Raw genomic sequence first — 25,906 nt, forward strand, 5'->3', positions numbered from 1 at the left:
TGTGTGTGTGTCTCTGTGTTGTCTCTCTCTGCTTGTGTGTCTGTCTGTGTGTCTCCGTATCTGTGTGTGTTTCACTGTGTGTCTATGTTGTGTATCTCTCTCTGTGTGTCTCTGTGTGTGTCTCTCTGTGTGTCTCTGTGTTGTCTCTCTCTGCTTGTGTGTCTGTCTGTGTGTCTCCGTGTCTGTGTTTTGTCTCTCTCTCAAATTGAGTTCTACCTGATGACGGTTGCTTGTGTTGCAATCGAAACGTCGGACTCTATTATTACATTTGTTTTCTTTCTACGTGACTTTACCGAAAGAACCAAAGAGTAATTCCTGCAGTCACGAAAGCTTCAAATCAAGTTTATTATAGTATTATTATTATTATACTTCAACTCCCTTCTCCCAGCGTCCCGTGCTATTGAGTCCCTGGCCCTGTTCAGAACCAGGCCCGAGCTCCTTTCCTTTACATCGCTCTCTCTCTCTCTGTACATTATATATGGCCCCCGATTTCTGTGCAGCATCTTGAATATAATACAGAGCCAAACTGCGTGTGGATGAGAGTGATTTCGCCATCGATGGAGGCTGCCCTCGCAGAACGCCGGGAGGAGTCTCGGTTCAATTCAGTTCAGTTCATTAATTGGTGTTGCCCTGTGAGCCATTCGGCTCTTGACTCGGGTGCAACCGCAACAAACAAAAACACTAACAAGAAACATCTTAAAGTGACTACACGCAAACAGAAAAATCCAGGAAAAAACAGCAAAGTCTTCCAGGAAAAAGCACCACATTTCAACGCTGTGTGCAAAAATCCCAGTGGGATGCAAGTCAAACAATAACAACCACAAGACAACTTAGATTCAAGCTATCAGTCTAACTCTGTACAACAACAAACAAATATGGCTAATCCAAAACGTTTTCAAAATCAACCAAAATAAAGCTACGAAAACAACGTAACAGTGATCATAGGAACTGCGATTCAACAATCTCGCATCTCACCATCTCGACGCACCCGACAGGGCCCCCCCCCCCCATTGGCAGCTGTCCCTGTGCGGCACATCGTGACTGACCACCCGGCCTGCGAGCCGGCCATGAGTCTGCTGCTCAGTAGCGGGGGGGGGGGGGGGGGGTCGGCCGATGATCGCTGCTGTGCGTGGATAGCAATTTGAGTAGTCTGCGGTGTAATTATACTTAATTTGTTCTACGCGTTAATTGTGTGTCGACCGACTCTCTGTGTTGCATTACATTACATTTCGAAATTTTGCTAGGTTATTTAATTCAGTGTGTCTCTCTCCCTGTCTCCTAATTTTTCCAAGATTCTGCTGCGTGCCACTCATTGACATGCTAATTTCTCTAACCCCTCCCTCTCTCTCCGCCCCCACCCCCTCTCTCTATTTAAGGCCTCGACACAGAGGCGTGGTTTCTCTGTGTGCCGATGTGCGTCTCTCTCTCTATGTATCTCTGTGATATCTGTCTATACTTATATGTCTGTCTATATGTCTCTGGTTCTGTGTTTGATCTCTCTCTCAAATTTAGCATTCTCAGGAAGAACGTAATCAACCAGGTAGGGTGTTGACTGTTATGTTATCCGACTCTCTGTTGTATTACATTACATTTCTAAGTATACTAGATGTGTGTTTCTATTTCATTTATACCTGATGGTGATTGCTTGTGTTGCAATCGAAACGTCGTATGCTAGTATTTAATTTATTATTTTCTCTTTATACGTCACTTTACCGAAAGAACCAAAGAGTGCGGTGTAATTGTTCGTGATTTTGCCAAATGGTGCCTTTGCGATGATTCGCTCGCACACCAGGCCCCAGTTAAAAGGAAAAAAAAAAACCCTCTTTAAAGTCACCCCAGGGAGCACCCACTTGGCATACGGCCTGGGCTCAGGGGGGTGCCCGTCGCACCTCGAATGAAATCGAACCTCGAATTGAAATTCTTGGGGAGCCGGAATAAGTTGAATGGAGCGGCAAACTGAATTCGAACGATGATGCGGGTCATGCATCAGTGACCCCGGCGGGCTGAGGCCATCCAATTCTCTACACCTGCGAGAGGCCAAGGAGGGTTGAATAATCATTTGCATTTATTTGTAAGGCGCTTTTCACGAATGTCTCAAGGCGCCTTGCAAGAATAAGGATAAAGGAAAGGGCCGAGAGAGAGAGAGAGAGACGTAGAAGCTTAAATAGAATCAACTGAAATTTCGATTTAAAGCTTTCGCGACTGCAGGGATTCATATTATTGGTTCTTTCGGTAAAGTCACGTAGAAGGGAAATAAATAAATATATATAAATTATAAAATTCAATAAAATTATCACGACGTTTCGACTGCAACACAAGCAATCATCACGAGGTGTGAAATCCACAGCAAGAACATTTTCCGTGTGATTGCTTGTGTTGCAGTCGAAACGTCGAAAATTTTCTTGCTGTGGATTTCACACCTGACGATGATTGTTTGTGTTGCAGTCGAAACGTCGTGAGAATTTTATTGAATTTTATATATAGATTATTTTATTATTTCCCTTCTACGTGACTTTACCGAAAGAACCAAGAATAGATTCAACTGACTTAAGGAGATGTGGTTTGAAAAACTGAGACTTTAAAACGTGTCCGCATTCTCGGATGAATGAATTTCCAACGGTGGGGAAATTCCACAACCGTGGCGCGGCACACAGCAAGTGGCCGTCTGGCTGAACATCCGATTCGAACCCAGGGTCTCCACGAGTGCATGCAACACACACACACAGCACACACACACTCATAATAATCATCATCGGCGAATAAATAAACGAACCCAACGCTGATATTTGTATATAATGCCCGCATCGTCGCAATGGAGAATCGTGATTCAAAGCTGTCCCAGCAGAGGGCAGCAGTGCAGTGCAGGGGTGGAGGACACCCGGCAAAAATCCATTCCAAGTTAAGAGTCGCGGGGAATGTGCGGAGGGGGGTGGGTAGGGGAGGTTATGGATTTAGCGGCCGATTTAAAATGATGACGCTGCCACCCAGTGGAATGGGTTAGACATTGCGTCCCTCTGTACAACGTTTCGGCAGATTCAACTTGCATCTCCATCATCGCCATCGTCGTCATTGGCCTCATTAGTGCCATCGACGTCATCATCATCATCAGTGTCACGATCATACACATTGTCGCTACCATTAGCCTCATCTTCAACATCGGTATCGCCCGCTGTTTTTTCCTTTACATTCGATTCGTGCGCCTTCGAAGCTTCGATCGACACACCCATCGACCACTCGCCGGAGCGTCTCCCTGGGCCCCCCACACGAGAGACGCCGAGACCCCTGGAGGGCCGGAGCTTCCATCAACCGGCCCCGGTTTGACGTCAAAGTAATTCCGTCCCTCCCCGCCCCCCCCCCCCCCCCATTTCGTCACGACGCAAATTGCGTTCGTGTAGAACCGTCACCCCGGACGGACGGAGGGACGGACGGAAGAGGGCACAAGAACACCGAGGCAGGCACCAACACTTTCGAGCTCGGTGAGAAAGTGTCAAGACACGCAACAACAACGGGCCCCGCAGGTCAAAGGTTAACACCGCAGCTTTTAGAAGAGAGAAGAAGCGGGGGCGGTGCATCGCCGAGGGAACTCCGCCCCCCCCCCCCCCTGGACTCCCCCTCCGTGACCCCACGCTTGTTACGGGGACATCGCATGCCCGCGAGCGACGTCTTTTGACTTGCGCCTTTGTGTGCACCGCTCAGTTTTATTGAGATTTTAACCGATGCTGTGCTTTGCTCGGTGAAGTATCGTTGTTGATTGATGGGGCAATCATATTTGGATGTTGTTTTTTTATTACATATTTAAACGGTGCAATAATAGGTTTTTCCACTTTTTTTCTGCCAATAGATTGGTACTGGCAAAGGAGATTCCATGATTTAAACGGTGTGTTTTACTACAGGCACTTTGTGTGACTAATCTTGCACTTTTTTTATTCCTTACTTAGCTAAAAAACTTTTAAAAGAAACATCTTACATTTCAAATTATATAATTTCTTACCTTAACTTTTTTTACTTATTCATTCTCTCGTTTAATTATTATTTTTTCTCTGTTACGTCTGTCACGTAAACGGTGCGCGCGTTTTATTGATGAAACCTGACTCAAGAGAGGCTTAGCTCAGAGGGGACTTCACATTAAACTAAAACTGTCTCCCCCCCCACCGTCTCCCCCCACCGTCTCCCCCCAACCACCGTCTCCACCCCCCCCCCCACCGTCTCCCCCTATCGTCTCATCCCCACGGTCTCCTCCCTCCACCGTCTCCCCCCACCGCATCCCCCCCAGCCATTCCCCCCCCCCGCCTCCCACCCAACCGCCTCCCCGCCACCGTCTCTCCCCCACCGCCGCCCCCCACCGCCCCCCCCCCCCCACCGTCTGCGTGACCCGCGTCTGTCACGTGGCTCTGTCTGGCTGACCCCAGTGTTTTGTGGAGACTCAGGGAAGGGATCAACAGTACCCCCCCCGCCCCCCCCCCCCCCCGAGGCTAAGGGACGAGGCCACCAGTCAACTACCGCCCAGGAGCCCGCCCCGGGCCGCGTGCCTTGGCGGCAGTCGTCGTTAACGCCGGGCGCATCGCTAAAGACGGGAAAGAATTCCGGGGAGCGATTATTGCCGCGGTGCCGAGTGGGGTTTTGGGTGGGGGCATGCGTATCGTGTACGGACGCACGCGCAGACACACGCTCGCTCGCCCGTGCTTTCACTCGCTTGTTCGCCCACCCGCTCGCTCGCTCACCTGCACAAGCGCTTGAAGTCACTCGCTCACCAAGTCAATCGTTGGCTCGCGCGCGCACTTCGCTCGCTCGCCCACCCGTTCGCTCGCTCACCGGCACACGCGCTTCAAACCACTCCACTCACCGACTAGATCGCTCGCACGCTCGCTCGCACCAATCACCCTCTCAGTCGCTCACTCGACCGCCCGCTCAATCGCACACCCAACCGCACGCGCATTAATTCACTCAACCACCTACTCCATTACTCATCTGCTCACTCACCCACTCACCAACTCACTCACTTACCCACACATGCCCAAAATCACCCACTCACCCACCCACTCAATAAGTCACTCGTTCACTCACTCACTCACCCACTCACTCACCCTCTCATACACTCACCAACTCACTCACTCACCCACCTATGCCCAAAATCACCCACTCACCCACCCCCTCAATAAGTCACTCGTTCGCTCAATCACCCACTCACTCACCCTCTCATACACTCACCAACTCACTCACTCACCCACCCATGCCCAAAATCACCCACCCACCCACTCAAAAAGTCACTCGTTCGCTCACTCACCCACTCACTCACCCTCTCATACACTTACCAACTCACTCACTCACCCACACATGCCCAAAATCACCCACTCACCCACCCACTCAAAAAGCCACTCGTTCGCTCGCTCACTCACCCACTCACTCACCCTCGCATACACTCACCCACTCCCTCACTCACCCACCCATGTAAAAAATCACCCACTCACCCACCCACTCAATAAGTCACTCGTTCGTTCGCTCACTCACCCACTCACTCACCCTCGCATACACTCACCCACTCACTCACCCACCCAACCGCCCACTCACAGGAAGACTGACAGATTTTAGTTTCCCCCCCTCCCCCCCCCCAGGGCAGCAGCTATCTCCTCAACAAGACGCCGTTCCCGGGAAAACTGGGACAGGTGGCAGGCCTAGCCAACGACCCATGACAGAGGGGGGCACAGAGATAGAGGGGAGGGAGGGGGGTGGAGGGGGTGCGGTGGCCTTACCACAGGGCCTGTACGACCGGTGAAGCCTTGTGGCCCTTGTGGACCCCTCATTGCGAGCTGCGGAAACGAAAAACGAGGAACCGCGTCAGAATCTGCGGTGAGCATTCGAGCGCAGGCCACGTGTCGTCGTCACCATCGTTATCACCGTCGTCTTCATCATCATCATCACCATCGTCATCATCGTCATCACCATCGTTATCACCATCGTCATCATCATCACGATCATCAACGTTGTCATTGTCCTCATCACATCGCCATCGTCATCATCATCATCAATGTTACGAGCGGAGTGAGTGAGCGGGTAGGTGGGTGGGTGAGTGGGTGGGTGAGTAAGTGAGCGGGTGGATGGGTGAGCAACTGGGTAAGTGAGTGAGTGAATGAGTGAGTGGGTAAATGAGTGAGTGGTTGAGTAAGTGGGCAAGTGAGTGAATGAGTGAGTGAGTGAGTGGGTGGGTGAGCGAATGGCTGAGCGAGTGGGTGAGTGAGTGAATGACTGAGCGAGTAGGTGATTGAGTGAGTGAGCGAGCGAGTGGGTGAGCGAGTGGGTGAGCGAGTGGTTGAGTGAATGACTGAGTGAATAGGTGATTGAGTGAGTGAGCGAGTGGGTGAGTGAGTGAGCGAGTGGGTGGGTGAGCGAGTGGGTGAGCGAGTGAATGACTGAGCGAGCAGGTGATTGAGTGAGTGAGAGAGTGAATGACTGAGCGAGTAGGTGATTGAGTGAGTGAGCGAGTGGGTGAGCAAGTGGGTGAGCGAGTGGATGAGCGAATGATTGAGCGAGCAGGTGATTGAGTGAGTGAGCGAGTGGGTGAGTGAGTGAGTGAGTGAGTGAGCGAGTGGGTGAGCTGGTGGGTGACCGAGTGGGTGAGCGAGTGAATGACTGAGCGAGCAGATGATTTAGTGAGTAAGAGAGTGAATGACTGAGCGAGTAGGTGATTGAGTGAGTGAGTGAGCGAGTGGGTGAGCGAGTGGGTGAGCGAGTGGGTGAGCGAGTGGGTGAGTGAGCGAATGATTGAGCGAGCAGGTGATTGAGTGAGTGAGAGAGTGAATGACTGAGCGAGTAGGTGATTGAGCGAGTGAGTGAGCAAGCGAGTGGGTGAGCGAGTGGGTGAGTGAGTGAGTGAGTGATTGAGTGAGTGAGCGAGTGAGTGAGTGAGTGAGTGAGTGAGCGAGTGGGTGAGCGAGTGGGTGAGTGAATGACTGAGTGAATAGGTGATTGAGTGAGTGCGCGAGTGGGTGAGCGAGTGGGTGAGCGAGTGAATGACTGAGCGAGCAGATGATTGAGTGAGTGAGAGAGTGAATGACTGAACGAGTAGGTGATTGAGTGAGTGAGTGAGCGAGCGAGTGGGTGAGCGAGTGGGTGAGTGGCCCTAACAGTGGCGGCCTCACCCTGGCCTGCTGGAGGATGGCCTGTGCCTGTGCTTCCTGTGCAGAGAGCCCTGGTCCCTTCTGCCCTTCCTGGACTCCGCCACCAAACCGGAACTGCGAGGAGGAGGCCAGGGGCAACGATAACAACGGCGACGATGATCACAACCATAACAACAACAAATAACGGAGAAGAAGAATATTTAATTACACTGTGTAACAATTAATTTTTATTTTTTGTTTGTTCCTGGATAGTAAGTGTTATTTCCTAATTGCTTATGCCTCAAAAGTAGAGGAAATGGCTATTATTCCCCACAACCTTTGCTTTTGTGACCAGGACATTGATATTTTGAAATGTACCTACGTTCCAGAACATTCCAGATAGATTCAGTGCTGAGTAAACTTGGAGTAACTTCTAGAACATTCTAGAACTTTCCAGTACTATAAATGGTAGTATAAATACAGGGGCCTTAAGCCGACCAGTTCAGTGTAATTCCAGCTGCCTCAGTCGATACATATCTGCATCTTTCTGATATGCCATCAAGATGCTGCAAGCATCCGGCAGACGCATTTTACGAAAAATATACTCTGTGGAAGCATCACACAACAACACACAATAACACTCACTACCCAGGAACACAAATTGTGTTACATCGTGTTATTTATCCTGCATACGGCAGCGTGCGAGGCGCTCGGGAGCCGAATACCGGCGTCGATGTCCCACTAGCCAGGACGAGAGGGCTTCAGCAGAGAGAGAGAGAGAGTTCGCGATCTAGACATGAGCCGTGGTGGCTGTATCGGCGAAGGTTTCGTCCACCGAACATCGCCGCTGGAGGCTACTGCCCCGTGAAGGACGGGGACACAACGGGAGCGGCGCCAGTTTCTGCCCGCGCGCGTGCGGATGCTAGGAGATGTTAACTACCGCGCCTGGTATACAGGAGGTCTTGGGCTCGATCCCGACCCTGAGGGTGACTGCTGCTGCATATTTGGAGTTTGCGGTGTCTCTCTCTCTCTCTCTCCCTGTGGTCCTGTGGATTTTTCTCCGGGTTCCTCCGGGTTTTTCTCTCCACATTTAGCATCAACGTCACGCGTTCAGAGTTTTTGGCTACTGATAGAAATGTCCAAGTGATGATGATGATAAGCCCACTTCGTTGAGCAGTCATTTGTGGCCGCTAGGTCGCTTCTGAGAAAGAGCTACACCTGGTACAATAAAAACAAAAGTTTAGTTTAATTGTTCCAGGTGTACATCCAGGCCCGCGATCGTCTCACTATCCATCGTACCACGTTGTCACCCTGTCTCCCTTCCTCCCTAATCATCCTCATCGTCATCCTCATAATTATCATCATCATCATCGGTAAAGTCACGTAGGTTATAAAAGAAAACAAATAAATTAAATCACGACGTGAAGACGGAGGCTTGCGTTGCCTCTGAAACGTCGTGATTTAATTTATTTGTTTTCTTTTTTAACCTACGTGACTTTACCGAAAAAAACCAAAGAGTATGGATCCTTGCAGTCACGAAAGCTTCAAATCTAGAATCATCATCATCCTCCTCATCATCCTCACCTGGTAAAAAAATGTTTTTAATTAAATAAAAAAGATAATAAAAACATTTGTACATTTTTTTTTCATAGTTGAATTTTATCTTGGAATTCAGTGAAACCGTGCGCTGCAATGGATCTTCCCACCACCTATTCCTGCCTTTTTTTCCCATTGGGGCGCGCCTGATGTCACGCCCCGGCCACTCAAGATCCACTCCTGCGCCGTCAGTGCCGGAGGTGTCACATTGTCAGCGCTCGCGCGCACACGCGTGAGGGTCGCCCCCACGAGAGGTCAGGGGGACACGGCGACTCACCGGCAACATGAGGACGTTGCCCGGAGGCCCGGGGATTCCATCGGCCCCAGACAAACCCGGGCGGCCTGACTGGCCCTGCGAGAGAGGGCAACACGAGGTGGGGTGAAGAGATTAGCGGACGAGGAGTAAAGGGAACGAGACCGTCATTTACAATCCCCCCCCCCCCGACCCCTTACGTGACCCCCACGAATCGTCACGGTCGGAGGTCAATCGCCGCCGTCACCGTCGTGCGTTGAGTCCGCGCAGGGCGGTCGCGTGGGCCGCGATCGCCGCTCGCGACAGATGCTCGTGGTGCGGTTCGAGCGGCCGCACACCCACCCCCCCCCCCCCCCGTGTGGTTAATACTGCGGTGCTACAGCCAAAACGACACCACCGCCACTACGACTACTACCACCATCACTTCGCTCGCAACGGACGCTAAGGATGTCATTCGCCATCGCGGCTGGGGCCATCGTGGCTGGCGCCATCGCGGCTGGGGCCATCGCGGCTGGGGGCCATCGCGTGCCCAATTGGGAATGTACACCGGATGTTACGACGGTCACGTCGCACGCCAGCTCATCCGTCAATCCATCGCCGGGTGGACAGATGCCCCCCCCCAACACCGACCCCCCCCTCAAATAATCCTCAAGCCACCGTCGGTCGTTCGGATTTTCTCGACCGAACTTCACGAGTCCGGTGAGTGCGGTGGCAGTGGTAGCGGTGGGGGGGTGAAGACTGCTGCGCAGCTCGCGGTCCATGCACGCCGCCGACGTTTAGCCCGGGGTCTTTGGAGGATTGAATCTCGGCCACGTAAAATCGTCGCTCGCCACCCGACGTAAGCCGTGGCCTACAGGCACCGGTGAGGCGAGGCTGCCACCCCCCCCCCCCCCCACGATCACTCAGCACGTGAAGTGCGGAAGGCTCGCTGGAGTGAGGTCACGTGACAGACCCACGTGTTGTGAGTTAGCTGATGTGCCAGGCTAGGTGCACTCTAAGGCCGTCACGTGAAGTGCGGGCGGCTCGCTAGAGTGAGGTCACGTGACAGACCCACGTGTTGTGGGTTAGCTGGCTGATGTGCCAGGCTAGGTGCACACTCAGGCCGTCACGTGAAGTGTGTACGGCTCGCCGGAGTGAGGTCACATGACAAACCCACGTGTTGTGGGTTAGCCCAGCGAGATGAGACGAGACAGCTCAGTTAACCGGCCCAAAACGCATGCACACACAAACACATACTCACACACACACTCACGCGCACAGACACACACACGCACACTGAAAGTACAACTCCCCACAGAGCACTCCCCTCTCCACCACAAAGTCTTCACTATAATTTATCACCTGCTTTGTGGCCCCCAAAATGCTTTTAACGCTCTGTTACGTCAACGTCGACTCCTCTCCTCCTCCTCCTACACATCGTTCTCAAAGTCTCCCATTCATTCATTTATTTACTACTACAACAACAACAAATTGAAAAGGAATTCGCCGATCCGTTCGAGCCGTCAGTGGGGAAACTTTCTTTTCACAGGACGAGAAGAGAAAAAATATATTTTTGACCACTGCCACCACGGGGCCAACAGCAAGATCATGAGACGACCGCAGCGCCGATGAGAGAGGTCATCGTCACAACGGAGATCACCGTCACATGGAGAGATCACCATCACAACGGTGAGATCACCATTACAACGGTGAGATCACCATCACAACGGTGAGATCACCATCACAACGGTGAGGTCATTATCACAACGGTGAGATCACCATCACAACGGTGAGGTCATCATCACAACGATGAAATCACCGTCACAACGGTGAGATCACCATCACAACGGTGAGATCATTATCACAAACGGTGAGATCATCATCACAAACGGTGAGATCACCATCACAACGGTGAGATCACCATCACAACGGCTGAGATCACCATCACAACGGCTGAGATCATCATCACAACGGCTGAGATCATCATCACAACGGAGATCACCATCACAACGGTGAGATCATCATCACAACGGCTGAGATCACCATCACAACGGAGATCATCATCACAACGGTGAGATCACCATCACAACGGTGAGATCACCATCACAACGGTGAGATCACCATCACAACGGTGGGGTCACCATCATAACGGTGAGATCATCATCACAACGATGAGATCACCATCACAACGGAGATCATCATCACAACGGTGAGATCACCATCACAACGGTGAGATCACCATCACAACGGTGGGGTCACCATCATAACGGTGAGATCATCATCACAACGATGAGATCACCATCACAACGATGAGATCATCATGACAACGGTGAGATCATCATCACAACGGCTGAAATCATCATCACAACGGTGAGATCATCATCACAACGGCTGAGATCATCATCACAACGGTGAGATTATCATCACAACGGCTGAGATCATCATCACAACGGTGAGATCACCATCACAACGGTGAGACCATCATAACAAACGGTGAGATCATCATCACAACGCTGAGATAATCATCACAATGGTGAGATAATCATCACAACGGTGAGATCATCATCACAACGGTGAGATCATCATCACAACGCTGAGATAATCATCACAATGGTGAGATAATCATCACAACGATGAGATCATCATCACAACGGTGAGATCACCATCACAACGGTGAGATCATCATCACAACGGCTGAGATCATCATCACAACGGTGAGATCACCATCACAACGGTGAGATCATCATCACAACGGTGAGATCATCATCACAACGATGAGATCACCATCACGACGGTGAGATCACCATCACAACGGAGATCATCATCACAATGGAGAGATCGTCACAATGGACAGATCACCGTCACAAACGGAGACATCAAAGCTGTCCATGTTTTGCCCCTTCCTCCACGCCCGGGTAGCCAGGTGGGAACCGGTCGTGCAGCAATCACCGCTCATTCCACAGTGGCATCGTCAGAGGCAGCGCGCCACTTCAAATACTCTACCCTGCCCACCCCGCCAGGGTTGATGGGCTGGTGGAAGATGGGTGTAGTGGTACTGACGCATTGGGGGCGGGGGACCTCCTACCCCCCCCGCACCCCCCTCCCCGCCACCGTCTGACGTACAGGCTGAGTGAGATGCCAACAAGAGGGGGGGATGTCGATCTGGCGAGACGAGAGACACGAATGTTGCGAGATGCGACGGCGGAATCGAGAATGGGAATATTTATTGCCGCCGGAGGAATCCGATGAGCTACGAAGCTTTTGTCCTCGCGGATGTCCAGTAAAGTCTCACAGATGTCCAGTAGAGTTGTATATCGAGTAAGTCTCACAGATGTCAGAAAGTGTCACAGATGTCAGCAAGTCTCACAGATGTCAGTAAGTCTCACAGATGTCAGTTGTATGTCGAGTAAGTCTCAAAGATGTCAGAAAGTCTCACAGATGTCAGAAAGTCTCACAGATGTCAGTAAGTCTCACAGATGTCCAGTAAGTCTCACAGATGTCCAGTAGAGTTGGATGAGAGAGAAGAGTGGCAGAGGTGAGAGAGACGCTAATGATCTTGTTATGCTCATTTCCGATTACAAATTTGGTGTTGACGTCTAATTTCCGCCAGCCCCCTACCCCCCTACTCCCCCCCTACTCCCCCCCCCCCCCCCCGAGAAACTGAAGGCGCTGAATATCATCCAGCAGGGCATTTTACGCAAGCGAGCGAGCAAAACTCTGGACCAGTTTCAAGCTTCCGGACCTCATCGGCGGATCCGGTGCTTTGCTGAAACAATCGCCTTGTCACGAAATGTTATTGGCAGGAGCCCTCCGTATAAACACCGGGGGGGGGGGGGGGCTGTGCCCAAGTTGGGCCAAGGGGCATTGTTTACAAATTCATTACGGGCTCACATTGAACTCGGTTGGCATCATGCAAAAACTCTGCTGTTGCGTATCCACAGAGGGATAAACAAAGACGAGAGAGAGATTATAGTTGTATGATGATTAATTTAATTTCCGTCTCTTATTTGTTATTTATACGTGTGTGTGTGTTTGTGAGAATTTCGAGTGCGGAACGATAATATATCTTTGAAAAGGCAGCTGTGTAGGCCCTTGAAAGCAAACAGAAGACCGATGGATTAAATATAATGTGTCTATGTCTGTGTCTCTCTCTGTGTGTCTCTGTGTGTGTGTCTATTTCTGCGTGTCTTTGTGTTGTCTCTCTCTGTGTGTCTATGTTGTGTGTCTCTCTCTGTGTGTCTCTGTGTTGTCTCTCTCTGCTTGTGTGTCTGTCTGTGTGCCTATGTTGTGTGTCTCTCTCTGTGTGTCTCCGTGTGTCTCTCTCTGTGTGTCTCTGTGTGTCTCTCTCTGTGTCTTTGTGTGTCTCTCTCTCAAATTTAGCAATCTTTAGAAGAACGTAATCAACCAGTTAGGGTGTTGACTGTTGTGTTAGCCGACTCTGTATGTGTTGTATTGCATTGTATTTCTAAGTTTACTCGGTTTGTTTTCTACCTGATGACGATTGCTTGTGAAACGTCGTATTCTATTATTCAATTTATTTTCTTTCTACGTGACTTTACCGAAAGAACCAAAGAGTAATTTCTGCAGTCATGAAAGCTCCAAATCAAGTGATATATTTTTTTTAAATAAAGATGAATAATAATAATATTCTATTTAATGATCTGCATGCATATATTTATATGTTTATACAGACAATCAGAGTTCCAAGTACGCTCCGTTCGGCGATGCACGCCGAGTTGCTAAGTTAGTTAGTGAGTTATTAAGTTAGTTAGTTAGTACGCTAGTTAGTAAGTTAGTTGGTAAGCCAGGTAGTTTGCAGGCTAGTAAGTCAATTGACTAGTAAGTTGGTAAGCGAGTAAGTTCATAAGTCTGCATGTTAGGAAGTAAGTTAACTAGTAAGTGCGTTAGCAAGTTAGGGAGCAAGTTAGTCCGGAAGTCAGTTAGTTCCTAAGTTAGCAAGTTCCTTAGTAAGTTGGTGAGTCGGAGGGGGGGTTCTGTTCTAATCGTTGTGCATTAAGTATTGTTTTCATCCGGCGAGGCGAACAAGCTGAGCTGAGGAGCTGGGCTCTCGTAAATGTTTTAAGAAAACTTCCGCTATGGGTCCCCCCCCCCCCGAGAAACCCCTCGCACCCCCACCCTCCCACCCCCCATCCTCCCCCACACCCTCCCCCACCCCCTTCCACCCCCTTCCACCCCCACCGCCCCGACCGCCACTCCGCCCATCGACCACCCCCCCCCTACAAAAAAAACCAAAGTATTTGGGTTTGAGCATAGACGGAGACATCCCGTTAGTGGCCACTCCCCAATAATCACAATCTCCATTATCTCCTATCAGCATTGCCCCCACAGGGGCGACTCACATAGAGACCCATAGACTCGCATAGAGACCTATAGACTCGCATAGAGACCCATAGACTCGCATAGAGACCCATAGACTCACATAGAGACCCCATAGACTTACATAGAGACTCCATAGACTCGCATAGAGACCCCATTGACTTACATAGAGACTCCATAGACTTACATAGAGACCCATAGACTCGCATAGAGACCCATAGACTCACATAGAGACCCATAGACTCACATAGAGACTCCATAGACTTACATAGAGACCCATAGACTCGCATAGAGACCCCATAGACTCACATAGAGACTCCATAGACTTACATAGAGACTCCATATACTTACATAGAGACCCCATAGACTCGCATAGAGACCCATAGACTCACATAGAGACTCCATAGACTTACATAGAGACTCCATAGACTTACATAGAGACCCCATAGACTCACATAGAGACCCATAGACTCGCATAGAGACTCCATAGACTTACACAGAGACCCATAAACTCGCATAGAGACCCATGGGCTCACATAGAGACCCATAGACTCACCATAGAGACCCATAGACTCACATAGAGACCCATAGACTCGCATTGAGACCATAGACTCACATAGAGACCCATAGACTCGCATAGAGACTCCATAGACTTACACAGAGACCCATAAACTCGCATAGAGACCCATGGGCTCACATAGAGACCCATAGACTCACATAGAGACCCATAGACTCGCATAGAGACTCCATAGACTTACACAGAGACCCATATACTCGCATAGAGTCCCATAGACTCACATAGAGACTCCATAGACTCGCATAGATACCCATAGACTCACATAGAGACCCATAAACTCGCATATAGACCCATAGACTCGCATAGAGACCCATAGACTCGCATAGAGACCCCATATACTCACATAGACACCCATAAACTCGCATAGAGACCCATAGACTCGCATAGACACCCATAGAGACACATAGAGACCCATAGACTCACATAGAGACCCAAAGAGACACATACACTCGCATAGAAAGCCATAGATTTACATGGAAACCCACTAACTCACAGACACCCGCAGGCTCACCCCATGCACTCACAACAAAGACGCACAGACTAGCGTAGATGTTTAAAGACTGAACACAGACTCAATTTAGCCCCGTCTGCCCCCGTCTTCATAGCCCAGTTCCCAGGCCCCTCTGACCTATGAGCCCCAGTGCAGTTGCATCGCCTGCACACTCCACAGCAAAACTCAATTGCTGAATCTATCCTCTCTGGGGTTCTCCCATCAGGACTCGTGCGGTGAGGCCTGGATGGCGGTGGGCGGATAAGTGGATGGATGATTGGGCGGCGTACACGTGAATGGGTGAATGAGTGGTCTTTTCCAGGTTCATAGAACAGAGCGGGCTAAACCGCTGCGCCTCCGCTCACGCTCGGAGGTCAATCGAGGCAGAAAAGAATTGAGACGTTCTGTCACTGTCATCGTCGTCGACGTCGTCATCATCGCGCCATCCTCCATCCATCATCGTAACCATTCGCGTCGGCTTTGGCACGCGGCTCAGATCAAAGGGAAGAAAGGAGAGGGAGCGCGAGAGAGAGCGAGGGAGAGAGGGGGAGAGCGAGGAAAGAGTGGGGGGAGAGAGTGGGGAGAGAGTGGGGAGAGAGTGGGGAGAGAGAGTGGGGAGAGAGAGTGGGGAGAGAGGGGGAGAGAGAGGGGAGAGTGGGGAGAGAGTGGGGAGAGAGAGGGGAGAGAGTGGAGAGAGAGTAGGGAGAGACAGTGGGGAGAGAGTGGGGAGAGAGTGGGGAGAGAGAGTGGAGAGGGAGTGGGGAGAGAGAGTGGGGAGAGAGAGTGGGGAGAGAGAGTGGGGAGAGAGAGTGGGGAGAGAGAGTGGGGAGAGAGAGTGGGGAGAGAGAGTGGGGAGAGAGGGGGTAGAGATAGAGGGGGAATGGGTAAGAAGGAGGAGAACCGAGCGTGACATCTAACGTGAAATCTTTCATTTAAACAGGGGGGGGGGGCACATGAAGCAAAGCATTGAAATGATGAACGAAGCAAAGTGCCAACTACACCGAGCATCTTCTTGTTTCCTCTGATCGTAAAAATAAAGAGAGAGAGCCAGAGAGTAAGAGAGAGAGCGAGAGAGACGGGCAGACACGTTGCACAAACAAGTGGCTGTGTTAACCTGCCGGATGCTGTCGCACATGGACATGGGGCACGCACAGTGTGTACACAACTCTCTCAAAGCAACACCGATGCCCCGTGGAGCCTTCAACAGACTGCAGGGGCAAGTGCTGTTCGCGAGCGTCACCTATGAAGGCCGGCACGGCACACGAGGGGGTGGGTGGCCAGCAGCACGCCCGGCCGCCTTTGTCTCCCCTAGCGGCGACGTTTTACACAGCAAACGGGATGCTCATTTGAGGCTGACCGGTTCAGATCATCGTCACTGCTGTTGGCCGCGAGTGGGAATCGAACTCGGGTCGTCGGGTTCGTCGCGCGCTAGCCGCTACACCACCGCTCCCCCACACACGCAAGCACAAAGACAAAGATCACCCATATAGCCTTAACATACTGTATGAGCAAGTGCTGTTTGCGAGCACCTATAAAGGCCGGCATGGACAGCACCACGCCCGGCCGCCTTTGTCTCCCTCGTAGCGATGTTTGCACATAATTTAAGGCCGAGTCGACCTAGAGGAGGCCCGGAACCGGTTAAAATTTTCACCGTGATTGATCGTGAGCGAACTCGGGTCACAGGGTTCGTAGTGCAGCATGCTTCACCGCGATGCTACCACTCCCCCCCCACACACACATTGACGCACACTGATACACTGATACACACACTGACACACTGACACACATGCACTGACAAACACACTGACACACACACACACTGATACACACACACACCGACACACTCATTCGCTACACCCATTGGACGAAGGACATTAAGATGGACAGATAAAGAGGGCAGACGCCCCGGGGGGTCAAGTCGCTTGGCTACCCCCCCCCCCCACACACCCCCCCCCCCCCATAATTACTCGGCCCATCACCCGGCGGTGACACCGGTGACGCGGTGGGGGGGGGGGGGCGGTGGGGAGTGGGGGAGTCGGACACGAACACAAATCACGCGCGTAGCACCCCCACCACCCCCCCCCACTTACCCAGCCCCTCCCCCACCAACCCCCCACTTACCCAGCCCCTCCCCCACCCCCCCGCGCCACCGCTCACTCACCCTCTCTCCAGGGTCTCCCGGGGGGCCGGGAGGGCCCAGCGATCCTGGGGGCCCGGGATACCCCTACGGGGGTGGTGGTTGGGGGGGCAGAGGGCAGGGAGAGAGGAAAAAAATTAATTCGCTGAACCGTGCACCGGGTAATTGCTACGTGCGGGGCCTCGTTATACAACGGGTTCTGTGGCGCGTGTGTGTGTGCGTGTGTATGTGTGTGCGTGTGTGCGTGTGTGGGTGTGTGGGTGTGCGTGTGGGTGCGTGTGTGTATGTGTGTGTGGGTGTGTATGTGCGTGTGGGTGTGCGCGCGCGTGTCTGGGTGTGTGTGTGTGCGTGTGTGGGTGTGTGCGTGTTTGTGTGTGTGTGTGTGTTTGTGTGTGTGTGTGTGCGCGCGTGTATGTGCGTGTGTGCGCGCGTGTGCGCCATTACCATGGGGCCCTCAGGCCCCGCAGGTCCCTCCAGCAGCATTCCCTGTGGGCAACACGAGCAGCCGCCACTGGTCAAGTGATGTCGCCCGCCCGCCCGCTCGCTGCTTTCCGGCCCGTCAACTCACCGCCTTGTTCGCCAAAAGCGTCACGCACTGTGGCTCGCTCTTACGCGCTCGCTCGCCCGTTCTCGTCTTGCTCTTTAAACTCACCGCCGCTCGCCCACTAAACCACCAGCTCGCTCATTCTGAGTGTACCAGCCGCAAGTGCCGCGCTGAGCGGGGCACTTGCGGCTGGAGAAAAATCCACGTGACCACGGTGGAGACAGAGAGAGAGAGACACGCAGACTCCAAAAATACAGCAGCAGGCGTCAGGGTCGGGATCGAACCCACCACCTCCTGTATACCAGGCGAGGTAGTTAGCATCTCATAGCCACCGTGGCGTCAGGGTCGGGATCGAACCCACGACCTCCTGCATACCAGGCGAGGTAGTTAACATCTCGCCATGGGGAAGAGAGAGAGAGAGACACAGACTACAAATATACAGCAGCAGGCATCAGGGTCGGGATCGACCCCACGACCTCCTGTGCACCAGGCGAGGTAGTTAACATCTCGGCATCGCAGACTCCGCCCCCCCCCCCCCCCGTCTCCACATCCGCGTAAGTCTCCCGCGTGAGCGCCTCTCTCCGTGCGGTCGCACTCACCGGCTCGATGATTGCCGGCTCTCCCTTCTGTCCCTTCTCGCCGCGACCGCCATCGTACCTCTGAGGGGGCGACAGCGCAGGCAGGGAGCGAGCGACGGGGGGGGGGGGGCGGGATTTAGAGCGACGCTCGTGACAACATTCATGGCACGGTAATAATGAGGACAGTAACAGGAATGATGAAGTCCCTTGAAGGGCTCAACACTCCACCACAGGACACATGGCTCCACCACAGGGCTCACAGCTCCACCAGAGGACACATGGCTCCACCACAGGGCTCACAGCTCCACCACCACAGGGCTCACAGCTCCACTAGAGGGCTCACAGCTCCACAACAGACACATGGCTCCACCACAGGGCTCACAGCTCCACCAGAGGGCACATGGCTCCACCACAGGGCTCACAGCTCCACCACCACAGGGCTCACAGCTCCACCACAGGGCTCACAGCTCCACCACAGGGCTCACAGCTCCACCACCACAGGGCTCACAGCTCCACCATAGGGCTCATAGCTCCACCACAGGGCTCACAGCTCCACCACCACAGGGCTCACAGCGCCACCATAGGGCTCATAGCTCCACTACAGGGCACATGGCTCCACTAGAGGGCACATAGCGCCACCACCACAGGGCTCATAGCTCCACAACAGGCATATGGCTCCACCACAGGGCTCACAGCTCCACCAAAGGGCCGCGGAGCTCGCCCCTCCGCGGAGCTCCTCGCGCGGGGCACCCCTCGCCTCACCGAGGAGGTGTCGGACTCGACGGGCAGCTCGACGACGCGGTGCCCCGGGTCGTCCGTGTCGGGCGCCAGCGAGTAGTCGAGGTCGTCGATCTCGAACACCTCGCCGCCGTACTCGGCGTAGTCCACGCCGCCGCCGTAGTCCTTGCCACGCCCCGCGGGCCGCCTGCCGTCCGGGCGGGTCGGGGTCTGCGGGGGTTGGGGGGTGGGTGGGAGGGTGGGGGGTGGGGGGGGTGGGGGGGTGGGCGGTGGGGGGGTGGGTGGAGGGTGTGTGGGGGTGGGTGGAGGGGTGGGGGAGTGGGTGGAGGAGTGGGTGGAGGAGTGGATGGAGGGGGTGGGTGGGGGGGTGGGGGGTGTGGGTGGGGAGGTGGGTGGAGCAGTGGGTGGAGGAGTGGGTGGGAGGGTGGGGAGTGGGTGGGGGGGTGGGTGGGGGGTGTGGGTGGGGAGGTGGGTGGAGGTGGTGGGTGGGGGAGTGGGTGGGGGGGTGGGGGGGTGGGTGGGGAGTGGGTGGGGGTGGTGGGTGGAGGAGTGGGTGGGGAGGGGTGGGGGGTGGGGGTGGGTGGGGGGGTGGGGGTGTGGGGTGGGTGGGTAGGGAGCGGTGGTGCAGCGGTTAGCGCTATGCTGCGCTACAAACCTGGCGACACGGGTTTGATTCCCGCTCACGGCCAACACCAGTGACGTTTATCTGAACCGGTCCTGGGCCTCCCCTAGGTCGACTCAGCCTCAATCGAGTACCTGGTGAGGTGTGTAAACATCGCCACTGGGGAGACAAAGGCGGCCGGGCGTGATGCCGGCCACCCACCACCTCGCGTACTGTTCCGGCCTTCATAGGTGCTCGCTAACAGCACTTGCCCCTACAGTCTGCTAAGGCTACACGGGGGATCTTTGTCTTTGGGGTGGGGGACAGAGAGGGTGACAGGGTGAGTGAGCGAGCGGACGAGCGTAAGAGAGACCAAGTGCTACACTGTGAACTGTTTTGTATTTCGCAAGAGAAGTTCCCGCTGCGCTGCTGTATGGGTCTCTGTCTCAGAAGCGACCTGGTCATCACAAACGATGGCCCAACGTAGCGGTGGCTTCTCATCGTCACGTGGACATGCACAGCAGCAGCCACGTGCTCTGAAGGCGTGACGGGTGATTCCAAATGTGGAGGACGCGGAGAGATAAATCCACGCGACCCCGGGGAGAGAGAAAAAAAACAACGCAAACTCCAAATATACAGCAGAGCAGGCGTCAGGGTCGGGATCGAACCCACGACCTCCTGTGTACCAGGCGAGGTAGTTAACATCTCCTAGCCATCGTGATGATGATGAGAGAGAGAGAGGCACGCAAACTCTAAATATACAGCAGCAGGCGTCAGGGTCGGGATTGAACCCACGACCTCCTGCATACCAGGCGAGGTAGTTAACATCTCCTAGCCACCGCGTTGTTGGTTTCAGGAAGTTAGTCGTGGTATCCAGAAGCGTTTGAAAAGAAAACATACTGTCAACTCCTAAAGGTAAACTATCCTCATTTTATATTACCAGATGTAAGGGCCCATGAGCTATGGAGCACTTTTTTCAGAAGCGAACTGGCTTTCACAAAATGATAGCTCAACGAGTTGGCTTATCATCATCATCACGTGGACATTTATAGCAGCGGCCAAATAATTTGAAAGCGTGACGTTGAATCGAAATGTCGAGGGCAAAAAAACCGGAGGAACCGGAGAAAAATAATCCATGAAGAGAGTGAGAGAGAGAGTAGTGCAGTGAGCGAGCTAGTGAAGCGGTGAATGTGCAAGAGAGAGAGTGAGCGAGTGAGCGAGCGAGCGAGCAAGGGAGCAAAGTGAGTTAGTGAGCGAGAGAGTGAGACAGTGAGTGAGCGAGTGAGTGACAGAGTGAGGGAGGGAGCAAAGTGAGTTAGTAAGTGAGAGAGTGAGACAGTGAGTGAACGAGTGAGTGAGCGAGCGAGTGAGGGAGGGAGCATAGTGAGTGAGTGAGTGAGACAGTGAGTGAACCAGTGAGTGAGTGAGCGAGTGAGGGAGGGAGTGAGACAGTGAGTGAACGAGTGAGTGAGTGAGCGAGTGAGGGAGGGAGCATAGTGAGTTAGTGAGTGAGAGAGCGAGACCATGAGCGAATGAGCGAGTGAGTGAGTGAGCGAGAGAGTGAAACAAGGGAGTGAGCGAGCGATATGGAGCACTTGCGGATTTGCGTCGCATGCCAGCGCCACGGCTCTCCACGGAGGTCGTGGCGCGACTCGCACACTCGGCCAGGGCCACAGAGTTGGGGGGGGGGGTAATTATCGACCGATTCTGTCACCCTGAATGGCAACAGATTGTGTTGTGTGCATGGCTACAGAGTGTGTTGTGTGCATGGCTACAGAGTGTGTTGTGTGCAGGGCTACAGATTGTGTTGTGTGCAGGGCTACAGAGTGTGTTGTGTGCAGGGCAACAGAGTGTGGAATGTGCAGGGCAACAGATTGTGGTGTGTGCATGGCTACAGATTGTGTTGTGTGCATGGCTACAGAGTGTGTTGTGTGCATGGCTACAGATTGTGGTGTGTGCATGGCTACAGAGTGTGTTGTGTGCATGGCTACAGATTGTGTTGTGTGCATGGCTACAGATTGTGGTGTGTGCATGGCTACAGATTGTGTTGTGTGCATGGCTACAGATTGTGGTGTGTGCATGGCTACAGAGTGTGTTGTGTGCATGGCTACAGATTGTGGTGTGTGCATGGCTACAGAGTGTGGTGTGTGCATGGCTACAGATTGTGTTGTGTGCATGGCTACAGAGTGTGTTGTGTGCATGGCTACAGAGTGTGTTGTGTGCATGGCTACAGAGTGTGGTGTGTGCATGGCTACAGATTGTGTTGTGTGCATGGCTACAGAGTGTGGTGTGTGCATGGCTACAGAGTGTGTTGTGTGCATAGCTACAGAGTGTGTTGTGTGCATGGCTACAGATTGTGTTGTGTGCATGGCTACAGAGTGTGTTGTGTGCATGGCTACAGAGTGTGGTGTGTGCATGGCTACAGAGTGTGTTGTGTGCATAGCTACAGAGTGTGTTGTGTGCATGGCTACAGATTGTGTTGTGTGCATGGCTACAGATTGTGTTGTGTGCATGGCTACAGAGTGTGGTGTGTGCATGGCTACAGAGTGTGTTGTGTGCATGGCTACAGAGTGTGGTGTGTGCATGGCTACAGAGTGTGTTGTGTGCATGGCAACAGATTGTGGTGTGTGCATGGCTACAGAGTGTGTTGTGTGCATGGCTACAGAGTGTGGTGTGTGCATGGCAACAGAGTGTGTTGTGTGCATGGCTACAGAGTGTGGTGTGTGCATGGCTACAGATTGTGTTGTGTGCATGGCTACAGAGTGTGGTGTGTGCATGGCTACAGAGTGTGTTGTGTGCATGGCTACAGAGTGTGGTGTGTGCATGGCTACAGAGTGTGTTGTGTGCATGGCAACAGATTGTGTTGTGTGCATGGCTACAGATTGTGTTGTGTGCATGGCTACAGAGTGTGTTGTGTGCATGGCTACAGAGTGTGGTGTGTGCATGGCAACAGAGTGTGTTGTGTGCATGGCTACAGAGTGTGGTGTGTGCATGGCTACAGAGTGTGTTGTGTGCATGGCTACAGAGTGTGTTGTGTGCATGGCAACAGAGTGTGGTGTGTGCATGGCTACAGAGTGTGGTGTGTGCATGGCAACAGAGTGTGGTGTGTGCATGGCTACAGAGTGTGGTGTGTGCATGGCTACAGAGTGTGGTGTGTGCATGGCTACAGAGTGTGGTGTGTGCATGGCTACAGAGTGTGTTGTGTGCATGGCAACAGAGTGTGGTGTGTGCATGGCTACAGAGTGTGGTGTGTGCATTGCTACAGAGTGTGTTGTGTGCATGGCTACAGAGCGTGGTGTGTGCATGGCTACAGAGTGTGTTGTGTGCATGGCTACAGAGTGTGTTGTGTGCATGGCAACAGAGTGTGGTGTGTGCATGGCTACAGAGTGTGGTGTGTGCATGACTACAGAGTGTGTTGTGTGCATGGCTACAGAGTGTGTTGTGTGCATGGCTACAGAGTGTGTTGTGTGCATGGCTACAGAGTGTGGTGTGTGCATGGCTACAGAGTGTGGTGTGTGCATGGCTACAGAGTGTGGTGTGTGCATGGCTACAGATTGTGTTGTGTGCATGGCTACAGAGTGTGTTGTGTGCATGGCTACAGAGTGTGGTGTGTGCATGGCAACAGAGTGTGTTGTGTGCATGGCTACAGATTGTGTTGTGTGCATGGCAACAGAGTGTGTTGTGTGCATGGCAACAGATTGTGTTGTGTGCATGGCAACAGAGTGTGTTGTGTGCATGGCTACAGAGTGTGTTGTGTGCATGGCAACAGAGTGTGTTGTGTGCATGGCAACAGATTGTGTTGTGTGCATGGCAACAGAGTGTGTTGTGTGCATGGCAACAGATTGTGTTGTGTGCATGGCAACAGAGTGTGTTGTGTGCATGGCTACAGAGTGTGTTGTGTGCATGGCTACAGAGTGTGTTGTGTGCATGGCAACAGATTGTGTTGTGTGCATGGCAACAGATTGTGTTGTGTGCATGGCAACAGAGTGTGGTGTGTGCATGGCAACAGAGTGTGGTGTGTGCATGGCTACAGAGTGTGTTGTGTGCATGGCAACAGATTGTGTTGTGTGCATGGCAACAGATTGTGTTGTGTGCATGGCTACAGAGTGTGTTGTGTGCATGGCTACAGAGTGTGTTGTGTGCATGGCAACAGATTGTGTTGTGTGCATGGCAACAGAGTGTGGTGTGTGCATGGCTACAGAGTGTGTTGTGTGCATGGCAACAGATTGTGTTGTGTGCATGGCTACAGAGTGTGTTGTGTGCATGGCAACAGAGTGTGGTGTGTGCATGGCAACAGAGTGTGTTGTGTGCATGGCTACAGAGTGTGTTGTGTGCATGGCAACAGAGTGTGGTGTGTGCATGGCAACAGAGTGTGTTGTGTGCATGGCAACAGAGTGTGTTGTGTGCATGGCAACAGAGTGTGGTGTGTGCATGGCAACAGAGTGTGGTGTGTGCATGGCTACAGAGTGTGTTGTGTGCATGGCAACAGAGTGTGGTGTGTGCATGGCTACAGAGTGTGTTGTGTGCATGGCAACAGAGTGTGGTGTGTGCATGGCTACAGAGTGTGGTGTGTGCATGGCAACAGATTGTGTTGTGTGCATGGCAACAGAGTGTGTTGTGTGCATGGCAACAGAGTGTGGTGTGTGCATGGCAACAGAGTGTGTTGTGTGCATGGCAACAGAGTGTGGTGTGTGCATGGCAACAGAGTGTGGTGTGTGCATGGCAACAGAGTGTGTTGTGTGCATGGCTACACAGTGTGTTGTGTGCATGGCAACATAGTGTGGTGTGTGCATGGCAACAGATTGTGTTGTGTGCATGGCTACAGAGTGTGTTGTGTGCATGGCAACAGAGTGTGTTGTGTGCATGGCAACAGATTGTGTTGTGTGCATGGCTTCAGAGTGTGTTGTGTGCAGGGCGACTGATTGTGTTGTGTGCATGGCAACAGAGTGTGGTGTGTGCATGGCTACAGATTGTGTTGTGTGCATGGCTACAGAGTGTGTTGTGTGCATGGCTACAGAGTGTGTTGTGTGCATGGCAACAGAGTGTGGTGTGTGCATGGCTACAGATTGTGTTGTGTGCATGGCTACAGAGTGTGTTGTGTGCATAGCAACAGAGTGTGTTGTGTGCATGGCAACAGAGTGTGTTGCGTGCATGGCAACAGAGTGTGTTGTGTGCATGGCTACAGAGTGTGTTGTGTGCAGGGCGACTGATTGTGTTGTGTGCATGGCAACAGAGTGTGGTGTGTGCAGGGCTACAGAGTGTGGTGTGTGCATGGCAACAGAGTGTGTTTTTTGCATGGCAACAGATTGTGTTGTGTGCATGGCAACAGATTGTGTTGTGTGCAGGGCAATAGATTGTGTTGTGTGCAGGGCTACAGATTGTGTTGTGTGCATGGCAACAGAGTGTGGTGTGTGCATGGCAACAGAGTGTGTTGTGTGCATGGCAACAGATTGTGTTGTGTGCATGGCAACAGAGTGTGGTGTGTGCATGGCTACAGATTGTGTTGTGTGCATGGCAACAGATTGTGTTGTGTGCAGGGCAATAGATTGTGTTGTATGCAGGGCTACAGATTGTGTTGTGTGCATGGCAACAGATTGTGTTGTGTGCAGGGCAATAGATTGTGTTGTGTGCAGGGCAACAGATTGTGTTGTGTGCAGGGCAACAGATTGTGTTGTGTGCAGGGCAATAGATTGTGTTGTGTGCATGGCAACAGATTGTGCTGTGTGCATGGCAACAGAGTGTGTTGTGTGCATGGCAACAGATTGTGTTGTGTGCAGGGCAATAGATTGTGTTGTGTGCATGGCAACAGATTGTGCTGTGTGCATGGCAACAGATTGTGTTGTTTGCAGGGCAATAGATTGTGTTGTGTGCAGGGCAACAGATTGTGTTGTGTGCAGGGCAATAGATTGTGTTGTGTGCAGGGCAATAGATTGTGTTGTGTGCAGGGCAACAGATTGTGTTGTGTGCAGGGCAATAGATTGT

At 52.6% G+C, this 25,906-nt stretch overlaps 1 protein-coding gene across 1 annotated transcript in view; it reads right to left on the reverse strand.

Annotated features, from left to right (window-relative positions):
- Positions 1 to 25,906, reverse strand: part of LOC144951292 (uncharacterized) — a 273,910-nt gene that overhangs the window by 135,218 nt on the left and 112,786 nt on the right. The window contains 7 exon segments of the mRNA XM_078881487.1: positions 5,751 to 5,807; positions 7,137 to 7,229; positions 8,968 to 9,042; positions 17,488 to 17,550; positions 17,908 to 17,949; positions 18,607 to 18,666; positions 19,348 to 19,533. Coding sequence (XP_078737613.1) covers positions 5,751 to 5,807; positions 7,137 to 7,229; positions 8,968 to 9,042; positions 17,488 to 17,550; positions 17,908 to 17,949; positions 18,607 to 18,666; positions 19,348 to 19,533 — 576 coding nt within the window.

Source organism: Lampetra fluviatilis, chromosome 61 (assembly GCF_964198595.1).
Source record: "Lampetra fluviatilis chromosome 61, kcLamFluv1.1, whole genome shotgun sequence".
NCBI lineage: Eukaryota > Metazoa > Chordata > Hyperoartia > Petromyzontiformes > Petromyzontidae > Lampetra > Lampetra fluviatilis.